This window comes from Geotrypetes seraphini, chromosome 9 (genome assembly GCF_902459505.1).
Source record: "Geotrypetes seraphini chromosome 9, aGeoSer1.1, whole genome shotgun sequence".
Lineage (NCBI taxonomy): Eukaryota > Metazoa > Chordata > Amphibia > Gymnophiona > Dermophiidae > Geotrypetes > Geotrypetes seraphini.
Window position 1 is genome coordinate 23,663,955 of NC_047092.1, and position 24,349 is coordinate 23,688,303.

Consider the following 24,349-nt stretch of genomic DNA (forward strand, 5'->3'; position numbering starts at 1 on the left):
TTTCCCTGCTATTATGTAACCTTTACTTATTAAGATAATGTAATTCCCCATGTTACTATATGGACCTCTTGGCTTGTAAATCACCTTGAACCTGTAGTGTATAAGTGCAATAAAGAAATTCAGATTACCGTATTTTCACGCATATAACGCGTGCGTTATACACGATTTTTACAAACCGTGCATAACCTTGCGCGTTATACGCGTGAGCGCGTTGTACAATGTTTTTTTTTTCATTCCGATCTGGCATCCCCCCCAGCACCGCAAAACATCTCTTACCCAATTGGGCACCGGCACCAGCACCAATGCACAGGATGTGCCAGTGCCAGTGCCCGAAGATCCTCCCTCATTGGGCTGGGCGGTGTGAGGGAGATCCTCCTTCTTCCTTGTGCCGGGCTGGACTGGGCTTTGAGCATTTGCGCATGCTCAAAGCCTTCTGGTCTCGCTCTCTCCGAGATTCTCAATCTGAGAATCTCAGAGAGAGCGAGACCAGAAGGCTTTGAACATGCGCAAATGCTCAAAGCCCAGTCCAGCCCGGCACAAGGAAGAAGGAGGATCTCCCTCGCACCGCCCAGCCCAGCCCAGCAACAACGAGGGAGGATCTTCGGGCACTGGCATTGGCACGTCCTGTGCATTGGTGCTGGTGCCGGTGCCCAATCGGGTAAGAGATGTTTTGCGGTGCTGGGGGGGATGTAGGATTGCGGGGGAGGGGGGGTGACGCGAGCGGGGGGGAGGATGCCGGTTCGCAGGCCAGAAGAGTAAGCGGGAGTGGGAGGAGGTTATAGCAGCATGCGCGGTATACGCGTGTGTGTGCTATATAAAAATTTCTTTACAGAAATGCTTTGGACCCGCACGCTATATGCGTAATACACGTATGCGCGTTATATGCGTGAAAATACAGTAGATTATTCGCATTTAGGCGTGCAATTGCTGCATTTAGGCCTGATCATTTACATTAGCCATCTATAGCATAAGTGATCATGCCTGAAGTTGGCTGTGTAACGAAACAAATGCTAGACTTCTATAACAGATTTGGTTCCTGGCCAAAGAATTTACACACACTGCCACCTATGTTCCCTCATGTAACCTGATTTCTGAACTGATGCCTTCATGTGAAACCAACAGAGATATGTAGGCAGGCATTTTGTTATGCAGATCCTTTTATCTGGATTAAGCTTGGGTGGATCCTAAACTCAAGATAGCATAGTTGGTTTTAAGAAAGGTTTGGACAATTTCCTGGAAGAAAAGTCCATAGTCTGTTATTGAGAAAGACATGGGGGAAGCCACTGCTTGCCCTGGATCGGTAGCGTGGAATGTTGCTACTCTTTGAGATTCTAGAATCTTGCCACTCTTTGGGGACTCCACATGGAATGTTGCTACTCTTTGGGGATTCCGCATGGAATGTTGTTACTCTTTGGGATTCTAGAATCTTGTTACTCTTTGGGGTTCTGGAATCTTGCTTACTCTGAGATAATGGAATGTTGCTACTCTTTGGGCTTTTGCCAGGTACTAGTGACCTGGATTGGCCACCGTGAGAATGGGCTATTGGGCTTGATGGACCATTGGTTTGACCCAGTAATGCTATTCTTATGTTCAACTTAGCCATTGACTTTTTTTTTTTTTTTTGCTGGATGCAGGAATTCAGAGAGTATTACTGTCTCAGATCTCCATTTTTTAGCTGATTGTTAACGCTAGTTAATTGTGGGTTTTGTTTGTACAGCCACCATGTTATTGTTATTTTCATTGCTATTGCTTTTGTTTTACATTTATATAAAAGTTACTTCGCATATAATTTTACTTCGTTGCCTTGGCGTATTTTTGAGAAGGTGTTTTTGGTCTCTGCCAGTTATGAGAAAACGTTTACTTATGGCTTTGATGGAGAAAATTCAAGAAAAAGGATTTAATTGCTCAGGATAAATGGAATGACAGGAATAACATTCACCAAAATTTCAGCAGGGTCTCTGGAAGAGCAATCCAAATAACTTCAAAGCCAATCACAGAAAAAGCAGGTCATCTTTGCGGGGAGCCAGCAGACCCTGTATTAGGAATGATGCCATAACAGGACACAGCAGCAGACCTTACCTTAGCTGAAGTTCCTTCAGATCCATGGGGCAGGTCTCAGCAGGTGGTTCATTTCTCTCCTGAGGCGCTCCAGGAGCAGTATCCGCCATAACAGTTACCTAAAAAAAATGGTCTCTTTAACAAAAATGTTCTAATTAGTTGAAACAATGCAGAATCAAGGGAACTGGATCGCTCAAGAAATAGTCCATAACGAACAGTAGAGAGAGCTTTTTTCAAAGTGAAAGAAGAAAGATACCATACACCTAGAGATGGATCACAAGTTTGTGAGCCCCTGGTTCAGCTAGCACATAGTCCCCTCCCAGGCCACAACTGCCAAGTATATAGTTTTACTATCCATCATACAACATACATGCAACTGTGCAAGTACATTTATATACGTAAGCATATAACATCAAGTGATGTTTTAAAGTTAAACAAATATGTGCACTGACAGAAAGCAATTACTAATACATGTTGTTAGGTGCCATCGACTCGTGTTTGAGTCCTAGCGACTTGATGAATTGCAGATCTAAAAAGAAATCGGTTTTGTGCCAGTCCAGAAAGGTCTTCCAGCGTCCTCCTCATGGCTGTTTTCAATGTGTCCAGCCATCTGACTGCAGGTCGTCCTCTTTGCTTGGTTCCTTCGATCTTTCCAAACATGATGTCCTTCTCTAGTGATCTCTCTTTTCTGATGGTGTGACCAAAATATGACAGTTGTAACTTCATCATTTGGGCTTCGATCTCTTCCAGAACTGATTTGTTAGTTCTTCTGGAGGTCCATGGCACACCTAAAATCCTTCTCCAGCATCAAAGCTCAAATGAGTTGATCTTCTGTCTTGTTTCCGTAGTGTCTAGCTTTCAAAGCTTAACTGACCACTGAGAAAATGAGTGAGTGAACAAGTCTGATCTTCGTTTGGAATGTTACCTCCTTGCCTTTGAATACTTTGTCGAGAGCCTTCATTGAAGAGTGACCAAGTGCTATTCTGTGAAGTATTTCCTCCCTGCTATTTGCTTCTTTGTTTACAAAAGAGCCTAGGAGATAGAATAGAAGTTACAAAGGATTTCAATTGCCTTCAAGCTCAAAATCTTTATCATTTTCTGTGTTCACGATCTTTGTCTTATGTTCAGTTCTAATACCATGTTATGACTTTCGGCTTAGAATTTTTTTCAGTAGATACAGCATGTCTTCTTTGCTAGTGGTGATGAGCGTTGTATCATCTGTTGTTTATATTTTGGCCACCAAGTTTGAAATAGACATTCTGTTCTTCTAAATTTGCTTTTCTGAAGATGGTTTCACTGTACAGGTTGAACAGGTAAGGTGACAAGATGCATCCTTGCCTGATGCCACATTTTTATTGGAAACCAATCAGTGTTGCCATATTCAGTTCTCACTGCAGCGTCTTGATTTTCACATAGGCTCTTATCAGCTGAGTTATGTGTTTGGGTATTCTCATTTGCACCAGAGTTCTCCATAGTTTATTGTGATTCAGAGAGTCAAAAGCTTTGCTGTAGTCGATAAAGCAAAGGTATAGGGACTTTTGGTATTCTTTGCTCTTCTCTAATATCCATCTAACATTGGCAATAATGTCTCTTGTTCCTCAACCTTTTCTGAAACCAGCCTGAACGTCAGGTAGTTCTTGCTCAATGTATGGAGCTTTCATTGTATTATTTTCAGCAATATTTTGCTGGCATATGGAATTAATTGTCCTTGGCATCACCTTTCTTTGGTATAGGTACGAACAGTGATCTTCTCCAATCGGTTGGCCATGTTTTTTCCTTCCAAATCTGTTGACATAGTCGAGTGAGAGCCATGATAGCACTTTCTGAGCCTTTTATTAATTCAATTGGAATATCAAGCGACTTGTTTTTCAAAAAAGCTTTAATTGCTGCTGTAACTTTTTAAAATATCTGGTTTTCCTTCAGCTTCAGTTTCCAGTTCAATTTCCCCAATATTATCCTCATTTTAATGCTTTCTGGTTCATTCAATATCATTCCATTGCCATCTTTAAGCATCCCTAGTCGAGGTTGGAATTTCTGCTGCAATCTCTCAATCTTCTGATAGGCTAATCTGGTTTTTCCATTTACAGGTTCGGATTCAATTTCCTGTCAAATTTCCTTGAGGCATTGTTTCTTGTCTTGCCGAACTTGATGTTGAAACACTCGGACCATTTGTGAAAGTTTTGCTTTTCTTCTTTCTTCTGCTATTTTTCTGTTTTTTTCCAAGATCCAAGGTGATTTCTTAGCTTTCTTTTTCTTCTGGAGTGTTTTTTTAGCTTCATCACTAATTACAGTTTTGATGTCATTCCATAACTCTTTGGACTCTCTTATCTCCTCTATCAAGCAAGGCAAACCTGTTGTTTAGTTTTATCCAATAGTCTGATGGAATGTTTTCAATGCCGTATTTTGGGAAGTCTTTAATGATCTTCTTGCAAAGTTTTACCTTGATCTTGCATGTCAAAAGCTCTGTTGCTCACTTACTCCCTTGTTTTACAAAGCCGCGCGGCAACGGTCCCGAAGCCCTTTAAATCTCTATGGACTTCGGGGCTGTTACCGCAGCGCAGCCACTAGTGCGGCTTCGTAAATCAGGCCCTTAGACATAGTACAGTACAGTATTTTCACAGAAGTTTTCACTTGCTTTTCTCCATGAAAACTCATCCATCACATTGTATAGAATACAAAATGTAGTCTATATAGATACCCGTAGATAGAAAAGAAAACATTTTGCTTGGTCAGTTGCTGTTAGCGTTATAGGGTACTGACACAAGCATTAACAAATGGTAAACATCAGGGTTTCAGCAGAGTTTATAAATAAATTTATCACCCTCCTGAAAAACACAGCTACTGGACAGTAAAAAGGTAGGCTACTACACAAAGCTCCCCTTGATAATGAGAAGCCCCCCCACCCAAACGTTTAAGCCCTTGAGTCTGGGCTTAGTAGACCCTGCAGGGATCTGTTCTTGCATATACCACAATACGACTAAAAATATACGCTGGATCTTAAGACGGTTAACATCGACTTTTCCTTTGCGCACAGATTCTGCTACCATAATTCTTCATTGCTCTACATACTTATAACTGCATATTTATATTTAAATTTGTTAATTTTTTTTTGAAACTTTTTGAAATGTATAATTAACTGCAAAAATTTCTTAACTGAACTATATGTGTTATTTTACCTCAACCCATATGCATTCCTGGGAATGTTTCCTCTAAATCTACCTATTTGTACTGCAGGAACAATGTGAATTAATTTTCTGAATGAGGGATGAACTGGGATATGTGCGTTGGTGTATGTACGATCCACAAACACCAACCAGCTGTTCTTTGGGAGATATGGAAGGATAGTACAAAGTGAGTTCATTTTGAACGTTGTTGAGATGGCGATTCAACAGCCTGAGGTCTAACATAGGGTGAAATACGCCATTCTTTTTGGGAATGAGAAAGTATTGAGTAGAATCCCAGACCTTTTTGGAGGAACTTCTTTCTATACAATGAAATTGTGGGAGAGATGTTATCTTGCTTTGAAAAGTCAGCAATTACTGTGGAGGACAACAAAACTTTGGGAGTCAAAGAGGGGAAATTGTCTGCACCCATTGTGGATGATAAGAGAGGACCCAAGAGTCCAAAGTGATATTCTTCCTCCTGCGATGGTTAAAAAAAATTTAACCTGCTTCCCACTGGCTGATTCGTGTAAGGTGGGATGAGAGGAGATTGACAGTCAAAAGCTTGGAGGCGGATTTTGTTGAGGCTGTGTGGTAGCCTAACTATTTTCGGTCTCTAGGATGTTGTCTGGAAAGTTGGGTGGAAGCTCATCTCTGGTAATGAGGGTTGTTATAATAGCGAGACTGTTGATATAGCAACCCAAAAAGGACAGTGATGTGGACCAAGATTAATTGTGATTAAAATGTTTAATTATGCAAAAAATTGACTAATCACATTAACTCAATTAATTAATTAATTGTGATCATGGTACAATGTTTAATTATGCAAAAAATTAACTAGTTCATCACATTAATTAACTCGATTAATCCACACCCCTAATGTTAATACACGTTAACATGTATTAATGTGCATTATTTAGTACAGGGCCCATTTTAGACAATAGAATCTATTTACTAACAGAGAAACATAGAAATATGATGGTAGATAAAGGTCAAATGGCCCATCCAGTCTGCCCAACCGCAGTGTCCACTATCTCCTCCTCTCCCTAAGAGATCCCTCGTGGCTGTCCATGCTTTCTTGAATTGAGATACAGTCTTTTGTCTCCACCATCTCTACTGGGAGACTATTTCACGCATCTACCACTCTTTCTGTAAAAAAGTATTTCCTTAGATTACTCCTGAACTTATCACCTCTTAACCTCATTCAAATGAAAGAGACTCACTTCATGTGTATTTATGCCACATAGGTTTAAACATCTTTATCATATCTCCCCTCTATTGCCTTTCCTCCAAAAGTATACATCTTGAGATCTTAAGTGTGTCCCATATGCCAGTGTCTCTCAAACTGTGTGCCATGGCACAGTGGTGTGCCCCAAAGAGATTCAGGGTGTGCCATTAGAGATTCCAGAATTTTATTTTAATTTTCAAAAATTCCCTTCATAAGTATACACTAGAATAGATGACACGTGTGTCGCATATACATGACTCTGAGTGATACAACCGCCCAGACAAGCATCATTCTTTGACATGATTGGTTCTTGAAAACTAACGATAAATAATTTTAGTTTCATTTTTACTTTTTATGCAGTAGTTATCCGAACTTGAGCAACAAAGCAATCAAGGCTTTGCTACTGTTTGGATCTTCTTATCTTTGTGAACTTGGATTTTCAGTTCTAAGAGAAATTACATCGAAAAATGAGCATGGCTGCAGATGGTGGGTGATGAAATGCGTGTTTGCTTGTCTGTTGACTATCAAGCCGTGTTTTGAGTTAATTTGTACTCAAAAACAAGCACAACTATTATTGCACTGATTAGCAATTCTATCTACTTTAGTTTCACCATTGTTACAGTTACCCACACATAATTTAAAGAACTTTAAATAAATAACTCTCAAATTTACCCCCTCCCAATTTACAAAACTGCGCTAGCATTTTATATCGCTAGTTGCGGCAGTAACAGCTCTGACACTCACGGAATTCCTACGAGCGTCAGAACTGTTACCGTCACGGCTGGAGCTAAAAGACGCTAGCGCGGTTTTGTAAAAGGGAGGTGGGTAATTTTTTGTAGGATTTGCAATTTTATCATTTCAATTATAATGTGCCGTGAAAAACATTTGCTCTGTTTATTGTGCCGAAGCTAAAAAGTTTGAGAGACACTGCCATATGCCTTATGACGTAGACCACTGAACATTTTTGTAGCCTTCCTCTGGACTGACTCCATTCTGTTTCTATCTTTTTGAAGGGTGGGGCCTCCAGAATTGTACACAATATTCTAAATGAGGTCTCACCAGAATCTTATACAGGGGCATCAATTACTCCTTTTTCCTACTGGCCATACCTCTCCCTATATAATCTAGCATCCTTCTAGCTTTCACCGTCGTCTTTTCAACCTGTTTGGCTACCTTTAGATTATCACATACTATCACACCCAAGTCCCACTCCTCTTTCATGCACAAAAGTTCTTCAACCCCTAAACTGTACTGTCTCCTCGGGCTTTTGTAGCCTAAATGCACGACCTTGCATTTCTTAGCATTACAATCTTAGCTGCTAATTTCAGACCATTTTTCAAGCTTCGCTAGGTCCTTCCTCAAGTTATTCACACCATCAGGGGTGTCTACTCTATTGCAGATTTTGGTATCATCAGCTAACAAGTTAAGGCCAGATTTACTAAAATGTGCCAAATCTGAAGCCCCTTCCAGACCTATCCAACTGAATGAGGATTTTATTCCTATAGCAGGATGAAAAAGAAGGGCATGGGGAAAATCATCTTTCACGTCATAGTTTATTTTCTGTATTCTGTCTCCACTGTCCTGATTTATTCCCAGTGCCACACAAGTAATGAAGGGATTTTTTGATTAGTATCTATTGTGCATTTTCCTCTGTCCAGATTTCCTCTCACCATGTCCTTGTGCTGAGGTCGGAGTTCCTGCAGTTGTCTTTCAAGAGTAGCGCAATGGGCTATAACTTCACTGTAGCGCTGATTGCTCTCCCGCAGGTTCTGGCTGCTGCCTCGCAGCTGAATGACGAGCAAATTCTTTTCCTCATAAATATGAGAGAGCTGCAGAGAAAATGGATTATGCACAGTTAGAAATAACAAAGACAAGAAACAGGGGGACCTTATAGACCGCTATCCGACTGAACTTCAAAGCGGTTCACAAAATAACAATAGTAGTCAGAACAGAAATACATACCACATTTCCCCATATATAGGCCGTGGCCTATACATGGGTTTTGCAAGCCTGCCCAATGAGTGCAGCTTGCATAACTGAGGCGGCCTATAGTGGTTTTTAAAATCATTCCCCTTCCCTCCCTCACTGGATGGCAGACAGCTGCCTCCTCAAATCTCGCGGCCAGCGGTACAGGGCAGAAGTGATCTTTTCGATCTCCAGCCCAGACCCGCGCTGCTTCCTGCATGGCTTTGCCATCAGTTCTCATGGGACTGAGAACTGATGGCAAAGCCATGCAGGAAGCAATGTGTGGCTGGGCTAGAGATCGAAAAAACTGCTCCTACTGCTGGCCGCAAGATTTAAGGAGGCAGCTGTCCGCCGTCCAGCGAGGGAGGTAAGGGTGGGAGGGGGGATAATTTTTAAAAACAGTATAGGCTGCCCCAGTTACTGGTAGATAAGCCATGGCTAATACAATGGGGCGGCTTAACTATCAGTTTTAAAACTTGCATAGGCATTTTCTGCGGCTTATACAAGGGGGCGGCCTATATGTGGGGAAATACGGTAATAGTAAAGTAAAACACAACAAAAACACAAATTTTGATTCCAATCCAATACACCACTACTTCTCATTTCTTGCTGCAGCAAGGGTGATTTGAGCAGTGCCACGGAGATGTTCCATTAGACCACATCTGATCCAATTCCATTAGTTACTGATATTGGCACGGTGGTATTTTAACTTTTAATGTACGTAGATAAAAGGGCATTACAAGGAGGAGGTGGGGGTGGGCTGGAGTTAAAGTACACTTAGAAATTCAACTTTTTTTTTTAAATTTATTTATTTATCATTTTACACAAAAAAATTATCAAGCATTATATCTTGTACAGTAAGATTGTATCCTAATACATATATAATAAGAAGAAACATATAACATATTTTCTTACACTTAAACACTTATTATATATGTATTAGGATACAATCTTACTGTACAAGATATAATGCTTGATAATTTTTTTGTGTAAAATGATAAATAAATAAATAAATTAAAAAAAAAAAAGAAATTCAACTTTCCCCTCGAGGCCTGACCTGAACATGTAGCGAGTACCAAGTTGCATCCAAAGACTTTGCTGGTCCAGTTTTGAAAGGGAAAGTCCACAGGGTGATCCTACTGAAACTGTTCTTCCAAGTTCAAGTGAATTTTGGAAACTGGCCCCCTAACATTTTTGATTTAGTAGTTTAGTTCATGAAAAGGGAGAACAGAGTCTAGCATTCTTGTTAGAAATACGTAGATTTCTTTGGAAAATGCAGGGTGCTGATGGAGGAGTTTGTTTTAAGCAGCTGCAAACATGTGGTAAGAGCAGATAGCGTATCTGGTTTTAAGAAAAGTTCCTGGAGGAAACGTTCCTGGAGGAAAAGTCCATAGTCTGAGAAAGACATGGGGGAAGCCACTGCTTGCCCTGGATTGGTAGCATGGAATGCTGCTACTCTTTGGGGATTCTGCATGGAATGCCGCTACTCTTTGGGATTCCGGAATCTTGCTACTCTTTGGGGATTCTGCATGGAATGTTGCCACTCTTTGGGATTCCGGAATCTTCCTTTCTCTGAGATTATGAAATGTTGCTAATATTTGGGCTTTTGCCAGGTACTAGTGACCTGGATTGGCCAACTTGAGAACGGGCTATTGGGCTTGATGGACCCAGTAAGGCTATTCTTATGTTCACTATTGATGTTCCTTGCATTTCTCAATGGCAACACCATATTGATGCACAATGCAGGTATCGACGAGACCACTGCCTCTGAAAGCTCTTGCACAATAGTAGCTCTAGATACTACCAATATTTTATCTTTTTATTTAATACATTAAAGTCTTGCTTATCCAACCTTCACTTACCTGACCCTCTGGATTACTCAACATACCCACTGATGTCACAGTATTATTATTGAGCTCTCTTTCTCAGCATTGCTTTTAGTTAAAAGGCAGCAGTGTTAGGTAAGTTAAGTTTTACACTCTTTTATTGATATTTTATTGATATGGAAAAGGGTGGGAGGTGGGGGGGGAATAAAAACATGTATAATAATATTGTTTAAGAATGCCAAGTGTGTTATGTAAATTAATTGTAATAATACTGTACACTTGTTGAAAGAAATAAAAAGGAATAAAGATTTAAAAGAATCCCATATTGCCCGATACAACCACCACAAAAAAAAAAAAAAGTTTTACACTCTTTTTTTTCACTGCTTCCTCTATTCACTATTGTTCTTTTTTATCCCCCCTTTTCTGTATTATCCGACTTTTAGATCTCCAACAACCCGTCAGTTCCACTTACATCAGATAATCGAGACTCCACGCCAAAGGTATAACAAGTCACAAAAGAAACCATTTTCAGTAGGAACATCATAACTGAGTCTTACTGGCAGACTTTTACCAGTGCAGATAACACCGAGTTATACCATGGACTTAAAGAAATGCCACTAAGGTACCCTCAAGTGTTAACAGGCCCAGGAAATAAAAGGCACTTGCAAATACGGTTTGCAAACATTAGTCTTAGCACTCAAAACAGCAAGTAAAACATTAGACCCGATTTTCTTCACTGTGTTTTGGAAACAGAAATTGGGATATGGTTGGCTAAGGGAAAAGTAAACTGGAGGATGTTAAAAATTTGAGACTTGACATGCTGAATTATAGAGCTACCAATTAGCTCCAAACCATGAAAGAGACCTTTACCTCTTTGGGTTTTTTTTTTACCATTTTGTGTATTACTTTACTCTGGCAACACATGTTCAAAACGTTGTACTAATAAAAATGCTTACATCTGAACCACTTTAATCCGGTCTTCCATTATTTTTCTCTCTACTTCTCTAGTTTTTCAAAATACGAGACCTGGCTTAAATTAGTCTTCATGGATAAGAGCTGCCAGGATGACTTGTGTGGGAAAGACGCATCAGCAGCCCATGCTGGCCCAGAATTCTCCCTAAATCGTGACTTGGTTGGGAGCGGCACTACAGAGCAATTGCTGTACCTTGCTGTTCAGCTGCTGGATTCTCAGTTCTTTCTGGTGCAGCTGATTAAGGGAGTCACTGAGCTGGGATCGAAGGTGGTCAGACTCGGCATGATCCCCATGATGGGCGTCTGGGCAGCTGGCTGAATCCAAAGAAGCCTGAATAGAAACATAGGATGATGTTCAAAAATTCTCCCCTCCTCACTACTAGGATTAAACAAATAGTTCTGAACCATTGGCATTGTCATGCAGTTGCTTGATGGATTTCATGAACCTCCTATCAAAGAAACGTAATATTGGTGAACTTTTACGCACACCCTATAACGGATGCAATAGGGTAACCAGAGTATGTGGGGTCACTGTCAGTGGTGTTCGCAAGGAGAAATGTGGGTCCATCCCCAGACTGGAGAACAAATCTATACCACTGTAAATACCACCTTCATTACTACGAATGTGGTGGTGTTTTCTTCCCCCTCCTGGTAAGACAAGTCAGCAAATGCTTTTAAGAAATCTTTTTTGCCATTGCTTTTACAGACTGTTTTATTGAAGCTTGGTAAATGATATTTGAGCTCTTTGAGCCCCGCTGGAGGTTTGTGCTGACTTTTTCTCTGGTGTTTTCTCCCATGTTCAGCACTGGATTCTTCCTCTTGGAAAAAGAACAGTTGAAACACGATCTGTGGCGAGGAAGTTAAGGGGAGCTTTCAGAAATACTTGGATGTTACCGTTTTGGACGTGGAGTGTGGATGGGCTATTTTTGGATGCAGTTTTGTTTTTGGCTTGATTTTCACTGAAGATTTGGGGACTTGGGAACACAAGATTTTGTTGGCCAGATAAGACAGAACGCCATGGCACATTAACTATTGCCTTCCTGATCAGGAGAGGACATCAGAGAAAACAGCTGAGATAAGCATTTTTAAAAATCTTTTTCCTCTGTTTATTCATAATTGGAGGTAGGGAGGGTGTGTGCTATGATGGATATGTTTAACATTTTTTTAGTCTGTCTTTGGCATTGCTGATGTTGATTTCACTCAGAACATTTATATTTACATTACATTAGTGATTTCTATTCCGCCATTACCTTGCGGTTCAAGGCGGATTACATAAGGGTTGTCATGAAGTTACAAAATACATAGGCGGATTACATAAGAATAGTCGTGAAATTAGGTAATACATGATGGGTAATTTGAACATTTTAGATTTGATAAGGAGTAGATAGGTCAGTGGTCTCAAACTCGCGGCCCGGGGGCCACATGTGGCCTGCCAGGTCCTATTTTGAGGCCCTCGGTATATTTATCATAATCACAAAAGTAAAATAAAACCATTTTGATCATATGTCTCTTTACCTATAAATTACAATATTATTATTAAGACTTAGCCAAAAGGAAAAATTTATAAACTATAAAGAATTTTATCTCATGCAAAATTGTAATTTCTTTAATAAGAAGAAATTAACTATTCTTTCTGCGGCCCTCCAAGTACCTACAAATCCAAAATGTGACCCTGCAAAGGGTTTGAATTTGAGACCACTGGTATAGGTGGAGCTTGGGATTGATCTGGTCGTGCTAAATAGGTTTTATGTATTTTTTGAAGAGTAGGGTTTTTGTTTCTTTTTTTGAAGGTTTTGTAGTTTGTGGTCGAAGACAGCATATTGGTGAGCTGTCTGTCTAGTTTTGCTGCTCTGGTGGCCATTAGGTTGTAATATAGTTTTCTTCGTTTGACATTTTTGGTTGGCGGATGTGTGAATAGTGAGTGGGTTTTTTGTCATCATTTTGCTGTATGTGTTTTTGAATCTACTTGAATTCTCTTGTTTTGTGATATATTATCCAATGCCCATGCAATAAGATCTGTGTTGGACGTACTAGTAGATCTATTAAAGTACGCCTCACTGAGCACAAGTCTAGGGTAAATACTGATACTGACACTGCTCCAACTGTGGAACATTGGAAAAGAATGGGTCACACTATATCTGATATCAAATGGAGAGTAATTGATATGGTTTCTGTTGGGAGGGAGGGTGGTAAATCACCAGAAAGCTGTAAATGTAAAAGAGCAAAAATGGATTTTTGTTCTAAATGCCCTAGAACCAGAGGGATTTAATGAAGAAATAGATTGGATGTCCCTGGTTTAGTTTTAAAAAGCATTTTTTGCTGTGTTCAGTTTTTTCTGTATTCAGATTCCTTTGCCACTTCTTGTGTTGCTATTGGTCCCTTGGTTTTGCTTTCTGCTTGCTGTGATTGCTGGAATCAGCTGCCTGTTCAACTCAAAAAAAAACGGAAGTGAAGACAGACGCCAACACTTTGAATGAAATTCACTGGAGTGTGACATCAGAACTGCCTGCTGTAAGTGCTTTTTTCCTGGCTGATAGTTTAAGTCTTTTAAATACTTTTTCTACAAAATGCTTTTTTTATAAAGCTGTTTTCTATGAAGCTGTTTCTTATATATTTGAATGAGTTCACATTACTAGTGCAACTAAGGCATTGTAGGTTCTCTGATTTAAATGGGATCTTTGAACATATATTTTCTATACTTCTAGAATTTTGGGCTGGAAGTCTTGACCCTGATGAAAATTTTGAAACATGGCATGTCGGTGGAGGCGCTCCCATAATGCACTTTAAGAATAAGATAAGGTCTTATTTTTACTTCTAAATTTGCACAAAAAACTGCTGCATTTGCACTTTATATATAAGAAGAAAAGGTTAAAAATATACAAAAAAAGGATCCATTGAAGATATTGGCTCATATTATCCTTCTATAAACTCTAAATAAAGGAAAGCGAACCCTCTGAGGATTCTACACACTTTAGAAAAACATTCAATGGTTTATAAGATAGTACTATGAATATGTTTTGATATGCTGGGGAGATTCGGTGATCTATGAATATATTAAAATCTTTATAGGAGTAGACTCCCCCGTAAATTTGCGGTTCGCGAATCGCAGACTCAGTCATTTGCGGTATTTTCTGACTGCCTCTTCCAGTCAGAAAATACAGGGAATGACTGAGTCTGCGAATCAGCCTTCTGCACAGCCAATTCCTCCTCCTCTCTCCCCTGTCAGCCAATCAGCCTTCTGCACAGCCGATTCCTCCTCCTCTCTCCCCTGTCAGCCAATCAGCCTTCTGCACAGCCAAACCGCCTTCCAGCCTAAATATTGTTTTTTTTAGCACCCGCTGCTGCTGATCCGCTCCTAAACCGCATTTATGGTTTTTTGAAATTCATGGGTGCTCCTGGAATAGAATCCCTGCGAATTTCGGGGGAGAACTGTATACCACATATACAGCCAAAAAGGATCAATTCAATTATAATCATGAAAAGAACTCCATTTAAATAGAAAAGAAAAAAAATAACATTTCTAATACATAATATTATATAACATCTAAATTAATAAAATTAAATTAAAAATTAATACAAATTATAGGCCTAATTTTTAAATTGTGCACACACAGTACTAGCATATTGTGTGTGTACTGGCACATTTTTGAAAACTTCAGGGGTAAAAGGTTGACTTTAAGAGGGTGTCTTAATATTAAGAGATGAAATAGCCTGCACTGAAAGGGCCATGATGAATTGTCCTGCGCTGAAAGGAACACTTTGAAAGGGCTGGGCTGAACTAGCCATGCTGAAACGACTGTGCTGAATTGTCCCATTCCCACTTTAGAACCCTTTCAAATTCTGTTCAAATCTTTTGTCTCTTATGCTAGAAAAAGACTTACCTGTTTTTGGTATTGGTCATTGGTGACCTTTGCCTTAGAAAAATCAGACTTCATTTCGTGCAGAAGTCTCTGGAGGTCACTGATGTGCTGGTCTTTGTCAGCCAGGGCTGTCAGGTATTGCTCCTTCAGTCTCCCACCCTGGGATTCCCAAAATGTCTTTTCCTCTCTGCAGAAAGCACAAAGTAAATGTGCTTAATGCTGATCTCTATGACTCTCCACTGGAAATAGCTGGGGACTGTCCAAAGTGCTGTCTTAATTATCAAATTACTTCAAGGCTGGCAGTCAGGAGGAGCCGAATGAAAATTAGGGCTTTTCACAGCATTAAGGACCCCTTTTACACAGCTGTGGTAGCGAGTCCTGGCGTGGCAAAAGCAATGCAACCCATAGGAATTGAATGGGCTGCGTTGCATTTGCCACGTGGAAATTGTTACCGCTGTTTTGTAAAAGGAGTGCTTAGCCAGCCAATATCATGGGTCAAAATCACAATTAAAAGTAAATGAGGAACTAGAGATTTTAAGGGCAATTCAACAACCTAGGTGACCATATTTTACACAGTATCTGGCAAAAACAGGAATCCCTCCCCCAACATTTTTCCAAATAACTCCACAACAAATACTGTTGACAGGTGTTACTGCAAGGTCCTCTAAAAACTGGATGATCCCTGGTTTTCCAAATGACATCCTTCAGAAAGTGACCATTAAGAGCCATTTTAGCAAAATGGAATTTAGTGAAAAAGAAAAAGCTGCAATTCAATTTTTGCGACACAATAAGGAGTATAGTGCAAAGCATCTGCTATGGGAATTTCCTAATAAAGGTTGGACCGACGTGTTTTCAAAGGCCAGACTAATAATTTCCAGGGTTTATTTTAAATGTGCCTGCTTAACATTTAAGATCTTGCATGGCATCCTTGCCCTATATTGGTAGCATGGAATATTGCTACACCTTGGGTTTTGGCCAGGTACTAGTGACCTGGATTGGCCACTGTGAGAAAGGGTTATTGGGCTTGATGGATCATTGGTCTGACCCAGTAATGCTGTTCTTATGTTCCTTTCATTTCCCTGTCTTGGAATTCTGTAAGATCTGACATTACCGGATCTGCTCAAAAATGTAAATTGTCCTTTCCTACGTTGAAAGGCGTTACCCACATTGGCAAACTAGGGAGGTCTCTACTTTTCAAAATTATTGAGCTGTGGAATAATTTTCCTATTCAACTGCGCGATCTGGGCTCTTTCCAGCCATTTCAAAAACATCTGAAAACGTGGTTATTTCCAAAGTTGTAAATTCCGCTCCTATCCATACTATTCCAAATCCATATTGTATCTGTTCTCCTTTCTAAACTGTGCCGAGCTCTACTGGTATAGAGAAGATGCGGAATATAAGCTTAAGGTTTAGTTTAGTTTAAACAATTACAAAATATTTTGAAACGATAATGGTACATGTTTAGAACAGCAGTGCTTACACAACTCTGTGCTCGGGTACCCTTGCAAATGCTAGCAGGGTATCTAAGCACATATTTGCAAGGGGCGGAGCATGGGTAGAAATTAGGCGGGAGTCCCACTTTCAGAGCATTGTATATTATGTGCATCATTGTCACATTTAGGTACCTGCTCTTAAGCCAGCTCTAGGGTTGGTCTTACAGCAGGTGCCTAAATGTTACTACCGTGTTTCCCTGAAAATAAGCCCTAGCAGAGTTTTCGGGGTAGGTCTTAATATAAGCCCTACCCCTAAAATAAGCCCTAGTCCCGGGATTCGCCGGCAGTTTCCCTTCCTTCCCTCCCTCCCATCCCTTGTGCAACAGAACCTTTGAGCAAACACCATCTCTCCCCCTCTACTCGCTGCGCAGCCGAATCCCCATCCTTCCCTCCCTCCCATCGGAACCCCACTGTGAGCCTTACTTACCTCCCTAAACAGTGTCAGGCTAGCAGCGCTCTAACAGGCTGCTTTGGCCTTTGCCATGAATTCACTTCTGCGTTACTGATGAGATCATCAGTAACACGGCAGAGTGAATTCATGGGCAGACAAGGCCGAAGCAGCCTGTTTAGTGCTGCCGGCCCGACGCTGCTTAGGGAAGTAATAGGGCTCGCAGCGGGGTTCCAATGGGAGGGAGGGAAGGATGGGGATTCAGCTGCGTGGCGGGTGCTAGGGGTGGTGCTTGCTCAAGGGTTCTGCTGCAGAAGGAATGGAAAGGAAAGGAAGGGAAGCTGGGTAAGGGTCCTGCTGCACGAGGGATGGGAGGGAGGGAACAGTCCTGCTGTGTGAGGGATGGGAGGGAGGGGAGGAAAGATGCTGCACATGTGGGGGAGAGAAAGAAAAGAGGAAGAATTGGGGTGAAGGAGAGGAAGGGAGAGATGATCATGTGCATACCCCGAAAATAAAACCTAGTGCCTTTTTTGGGCCTAAAATTAATATAAGACACTGTCTTATTTTTGGGGAAACACGGTAGCATTCTATAATGGAAACTTGGCACTTATATTCTATACCCCTAAAAACTGAAAAATATAGGATGTGTACATATAAAAATATATAAATTACAGTATACCCCCAATGAATTCGCGGTTCAGAATTCGCAGCCTGTAGTTCGTAGTTTTTCACTGTTCTCTTTAAAAAAAAAAGGTACACAAGCGCCAAAGTCCCTGACTAGAGGCAACACTGCTGAGATTTTTGGGGTTTTTTTTACAGCAACCGGCAGCCTCTTTATCCAGGTGGTTGCTAGGACCGCAAAAACTTCTCTTCATGGACAGGATGGCCTCTTCAACGGCGCTTCACGAATCTGGTGCCAGGAAATCCCCGATGCCACATTCTTTGCCAATGGCTCCTCCCGCCTCAGGGCCAGAGTCAGGTACCACCAGAGGAGGGAAGCCCTTTTCTGCCGCCAGAGAAAAAGAAAACGGCATCTGCAGTCAGCACGAAAAAGATGCAACCGAATCCGGAGGCTTGTAGAACACCTCCCCTGCCAGTTTGCATGAAGCCAGTGTGAGGCCAGCAGAAACAGCCGACGTCTGCTTCATCTTCTAAAAGAGTTTAAATTATGAAAATATGCTTTTTTTTACCACATCTAATATTCGTGCTTTTTAAAAAATTCACGGACACTCTAAGAACATAACTCCCGTGAATTTCGGGGGTCGACTGTATATGATATAAAGCAAAAAAAAAAAAAAAAAAGATATAATTTATACATTTTTATGTTTACATCCTATATTTTTAAGTTTTGGGGGTTTTTGGACACTATATGGGATTTTTTTGTGTTAAACTCCTTTATTTTAGTACCTGTATTCTATAATCATGTGGTCTCAGGGAACCTAAATGGAGGCACCCACTTAAAGACTACTTGGGCGACAATGAACAGTGTCACTACCCACCTCAGTCCAGGCATTTCTCTGCTTCCCAAGATATCATTATGCCAGTCTTTCTCTGTACTCTCTGATCTCATAAACAAAAAGAAACAAAATCTTCCTATCTTATTTTATTGCCACTGAGAAGTCAAACGTGTCAAAAACACTGGTTGAATATGCTAAATTTGGTGAGCCAAAGCAATAAATCAAAATAATAAATGAAACCTATTAAATTTGATTAAGTTGTTAAAGGTCCTCGGTATTCACTCCTCTGTAGTCAGGACAAGCCTGTAATGAGAGTTGTGAGCCAATGTTACCCATAGAGAATGACACGGGGAAAAAATCTGTCCCCATTACTGCCCCGTCACTGGACCACCGTCCCCTTCACCGCCCCATCCCTGTAGCATCCACCCTTCCCTCTCGCCACCTCACTGCCCTTTGGCACCCTTTGCGTGGTTGCGGAAGTTGCGTTAGAGGAGAAGCTTCTGCCCACACACGCACACGACGGCACATACGCTCCAGCGGCTTTCAACAAGTCTCAAACCTTAAAACACGCTGTGAAAGTAAGGGGAGGGAAGGAGATAGATAGATTCGGGTAGGTAGGAAGGAGGGAGGGGGCCTTGCACAATCGGTGACCGTGCGCGTTCCCTCCCTTAACTGTGGCAGGAGAGATTGGGCATCTCTCCTGCTGCGGGTCACAGCAGTTCGGGTAGAGGGGTGATCGCATCATGGAAGGGGAGATGAGCCATCTCTCCTGCTGCGATGGTTGCCGGGCCACTAAGCTGATTGCACCAGCCGCCATCAGCTCAGCAGGCCCTTTTTCAGCACTTATACCTGTTATGACTTGGTCTAAGTCAAAATGTATAAGTGCCGACTAGGTAACCTGTCGGAAAGTTTGGTTATACCTGCCATATGCCTAGGTGTAGGTCGGCCCACCTCCCGCCCTTTCCCCTCCTCTAAAAATGTCTCTTTTCGCTCTATGCATTTAGAGGCAAGGGAAAGGCCTAAGCTGCTTTTAGATATGTCTACAACCAGCTTTGGTTATGGGTACTTAGACGATCAGGCTTTTTGGTCGTCCAAGTACCCATTTAGGCCACTTTTTAGACTTTTTTTTTTATTATGAGCCCCAATGTATCTCAAAGTAAAATGGTGCTTCAGGTTATATCATTCAAACTCTCTGATCTCATGCCAGCCATATTTCAGTTTCCAACATTTCATGTCAGTCATCTGTCTGGCTTCTCAGCTGTATCAGATTTGCCCCTATGCCCACCCCAACATCCCCATGTAAATCTTAAGCTACAGGAAGAGAATGTTCCTGGATTCTTACTGTAGTAACCTCTTGTTACTATGAAAAACCTTAACTTTCATTGGTCTTTGGGTAAAACTATATTTGGGTGCATATTGCACCCGTTCCCTACATACTGTCTGCAGCAAAACCAGAGACTGCAGTACGAAAGGGCTGTAAATTGTGGACAGATAACAAGGGGCAAAGTACAATTGTGTAGCAAGATGGCAGCAAGAAGAGCAGATTGATATGGTTATGTGATCAATTCTAACCTGAGCAGCTGGAGCTCCTGCTGCTGGAAAGCATTATCCAACCTCAGCTGCTCCTGGAGATGTTGCTCCTTTTCTACCTGCTGCCAACTTGCCTGTAGCTGGGCTTTTAGGTGAGCAATGTCAGATGTTTCCTCTCCAATCCGCAAATACTGCTCCTGTAGGTTCTTTAATTCATTCAGCTTTAAACGAAGAAAAGAACAGCCAGAGACTCAACCAATTCTACACCACAGAACAGATTAAATATTAAGAGAAAAACCACTCTCTAAAATTCACACTGAGGGATTGCAGAAGGTACACAAACATACATAAAATCCACTCACAGCATTAAGAGGCTTTCACACACACGGAATTTGGTCACATTTGAAGAGCAAAATGTAATCAGTTGTCAAAGGATGTGATGGGATAGAAGATGATCGATGGCTTACCAGTATGTCTCTGTCATTCTGCAGTGATGACAGAGCATTTTTCAAGCTTTGAATTTCTGCTGGGCTAGATGACGCCGATTGCTGCTTCTTGTCTTCCAGCTTCCTGATCTTATCCAGCTCGCTCAATAGTTGATCCCTTTCATCCTGCAGGCTTGCCATAGCTTTGAAGAATGACTGTAGTTGAGTAGAAGCAGCCTCCAACTCTGATGCTAAATGGTTTTTTTCTTCATCCTTAGATCGAAGCTGGTGGCTTAGTTGCTCAATTTGAGATGACACGCTGCCTTCTGTTAAACTGCTCCTCAGGGTTGTAAGATCAGCACTTAGAGTGTCTCTTTCCTTTACAACTGAGCTACGTTCTTCCTTTAGGTGAACCAATTCTTTCTCAAGATTCTGAATCATTGAGTGCTGGACCTCTAGATCTGACAAGTATTTCTTTCCCAGTTTTGATAGTTCTTCCTGGGTTTGGTCTCGGCTGTCTTGGAGAGAACTCATGGACTTCCCAAAAGACTGGATTTGGGATTTAAGGTCTTTGTTTTCCTCAGTTATGGTAAAAAGTCTCTGTTCCATCTCCATTAGCTCTCTAGCCAACTCTGCCACCCTCTCTTCTGCAGTTTCCGTTTCATTCCTCATGATTCCTGTATCATGTTTCAGGCTTTGCAATTCCTTCTCATGTTTTTCTTCCACTGCCTGTACCTTATTGGCAGCCTCTTTCTTCACACAGATTACTTCCTCTTCCAACTCTTCTATCCTCTTCTGCAGATCAGAGATATTATTGTTCAGCCTCTCAATGTTTTCCGCTTTTTCCTTTAATTGTGCCTCAAGTTCCACAACTGTGTTATCTTCTTTCAAAGCCATCACATTGTCATTCAACTGAGAAATATGTAATTTCAGAGTCTCTGCTTCTTCTGTAATTTTCTGCTTGTCCTGTTGAAGAGCATTAATAATATGTTTGAGATCATCCACCACCGTCTCTGAATCTCTCAGCTGCCCTTCCATATTGGCCTTTGCATCCTCTAAAAGCTGTATCTGCTCCAGTTGTTCTTTGAAAAGTTGTTTTTGCTGGGAATCCTTCAAAGTAATCACATAGTTCAAATCCTCTCTGTACCTCACTAGTTCGGCTGCCAACTTGGCATTTTCAGAGTTGGTATCATCCATCCTGCTAAGCAGACCTCGAACTTCCTCTTTCATTGTGTTGTTCTCAGTTGCTGCCTCCTGAATAAGCTGGTCTTTATCAAGGATCACGCTTAAGTGACGTTCCTCAAGCTGCTTGTACTCTCCAAGCACTTGATCTCGGTCATCCTGAAGAGAAGACATGGACTTCATAAAGGAATCCAAATTCGACTTGAGCTGTTTACTTTCCCCTTTCATGGTCGTCATCTTTGCAGCGAGATTAGTGAGCCTGTCTTGTAGTTTCTGTCTCTCAGTTTCTAAAAGTCCTCTTTCTCCTTCTTTCTCTCTCAACCTGTCCTCAAACTCCTTAACATCTCTTACATTTTGCTGTTGAAGCTCTAATATGGCTGTTGCCACAGCCTCCTCCTTGGCAGCAAGTAAGTTGATAATCTTCTGCTCTTTTGTCCCTATCTCTCCGTGCAACTTGTTGATTAACTCTTTGGAAGAAAGGAGGTCAGCTTGAAGCTGTTCACAACTAAATTTGTAGTCCTGCAATTGGGCCTCTTGCTCCTTGACTGCTTTTTCTTTTTCTTCTTTCACTGTCTCACTCTTGGAATATGATAGAGTCATTTCCTCCAGTAGGACTCTTAATTTCTTGTCTTCCTCAACCAGTTTCATTACATCTTTCTGGCAATTATTGTGTAGTGCATTTGAGTCGTTCAATTGTGATTGGAGCCTTTGGATTTCCTCTTGAAGGGTTTCCAGTTCTCTTTGGCGATTTTGTACATTGGTCTGCAGTTTTAATTCCCAGTCCTGCTTCTCATGTTCCAGTCTAGAACAGACAACAGGGAACACATTCTCCTATAACCATTCATTTCAATTTAACAAAGACAGACATAGAAATTGCATGGATTTTGTTGCCAGCAATTACAGCTTACCTGAATATTTCCGCAGAATAACCAACAGACAAAACAAATTTAAAATAGGCTAAAATCATCATAACGTCAAACTTTTTTAATGATATCCTTTCCATTATATCTAAGTACATTTTACTAAAGCAATACAGGTTGCAAACTCCATGGCAAATGATTTTCCCCTTCTCATTCCCACCTGTGACAGTTCTTGTACTTTCAACTGGAAAATAACAATGCAGTTAGAACAGAAGCATAGAACATGAAAGCAAATAAAGACCATATAGCCTATCCAGTGTGCCACACCAGCTGGTTAGCTCTACAATCCCTTCTTCTCCTTCAGGGATCCTCTAGGCTTGTCCCATGTATCTTGAATTCAGACATTCACCTTGACTCCACCGTGTCCAACAGAGGCAGTTCTGTGCATCTACCACTATTTCGGTAAATAAATATTTTCTAAGGCTTGCTCCCAAGTCAACTCCCTTTTAACTCTCATCCATGGACCTCTCCATTTCAGAGATTCACCTCCTAGCAATTATGTATTGGAGATAGTTAAGTGTCTTACTCTTATATCTCCCCTTTCCTACTCCTCTTCCAGAGTATACATGGTCTTTGGGTCTGTCCCCACATGCTTTATGATGAAAATTGTTAATCATTTTAGTAGCTGCTCTCTGGACCAACTCTATTTGAATGTGTGGTCTTCAGAACATACACAGTACTCCAAATGGAGAGACTTACACAGAGGCAATATCATAATATGAGCAGCTTGATTAATTGGAACAAACTGTGCTATTCTCCTGGAAAATGCCCCAGTTCCTATACTTTACTTTTTATAATGACAGCTTTTAAAATGATCAATCAACATCTCGGTGGGGGGGGGGAAGAAAAAAAAAAGACCTCAAAAACTGACTGAACATGTATACAAATTTAATTCTTGATGATCTCTATATGCACTAAATTTATCCAAAAGAAGAACCTCAGAGAGAGGCATAAATTGCAATTATATACTTTCTTAAGCTCCTCCAGAAAATTCAAAGTTTGATAAAACAGTTGCCACTGCTGCTGTGTTCACCACTGAAGTACACTTCCCCCTCCATATTCACGGTTTCCGTATCTACGGATTCGCGGTTTTAAACCAAAAAATGCTTTTTCATTTTTCTGGCTATTTTAAACCCCCTTAAGCCTTACCTGGTGGTCTAGTGGGTTTTCGGGGCAGGAGCAATCTTCCCACGCTCCTGCCCCATGCAGATCGCTCACAGGAAATGGCTGCCTTGAGCTCCTGTCGTAGCCATTTCCTGTGAGCAATCTGCAGAGGGCAGGAGCATGGAAAGATCGTTCCTGCCCTGAAAACCCGTTAGACCACCAAGTAAGGCTTAACGGGGGGCTTACAGGGCTTAACCTTTTCCTATCGTAATAAATTTTATGTTACGCTGGTTCCAATCGTAATTATTTTAGCAAATTTTTGTATTATTCACCACTAGTCTTTAAGCCCGTTACATTAACGGGTGCTAGAGATTCCTCGGCTTCCTCCCCCTCCCTTTCCCCTTCCAGTCTCGTCAACCCCCTTGTTTCCCTTTGCACAGTCTCCCTGCTTCATCCGCTCCTTCTCCTGCGTGGGCCACCTGAGCAGAGAGGACTGGGCAGAGGGGGCTGCCAGCCGGGGCCGGCAGAGAGGAGCTAGGCGGTTGGAGGAGTAGCAGCAGCCACTGCCGATTGAAGGCTCCGTCCCGCCTTCGCCTCCCTGGATTTGCTAGAGCGGCCTGCAAGGTTCGCTACAGTGGCTGGCGAACCTCAGCAGGCCGCTTTGAAGAGGACCAGCAGTGGGAGGGAGGAGTCGCTGGCACATGCGCTAGCGCAGGCGCCGTGAGCACTGGCACAGAAACACAGCTCACGCCACCAGGACTCACGGATTTTCGACAGCGC

General features: G+C 41.5%; 1 protein-coding gene across 5 annotated transcripts in view; it reads right to left on the reverse strand.

Annotated features, from left to right (window-relative positions):
- The window catches only part of GOLGB1 (golgin B1), an 89,245-nt gene that overhangs the window by 12,367 nt on the left and 52,529 nt on the right, over positions 1-24,349 (reverse strand). For 4 of the 5 annotated variants that reach the window (XM_033959494.1, XM_033959492.1, XM_033959493.1 and 1 more), the window contains 6 exons: positions 20,406-22,347; positions 19,981-20,159; positions 15,092-15,257; positions 11,404-11,541; positions 8,118-8,276; positions 2,080-2,177 (listed from right to left, as the gene is read on the reverse strand). In XM_033959494.1, the coding sequence (XP_033815385.1) occupies positions 2,080-2,177; positions 8,118-8,276; positions 11,404-11,541; positions 15,092-15,257; positions 19,981-20,159; positions 20,406-22,347 (2,682 nt within the window). The remainder of the gene's footprint in view (positions 1-2,079; positions 2,178-8,117; positions 8,277-11,403; positions 11,542-15,091; positions 15,258-19,980; positions 20,160-20,405; positions 22,348-24,349) is intronic. The other variant, XM_033959495.1, reaches the window with a different exon arrangement.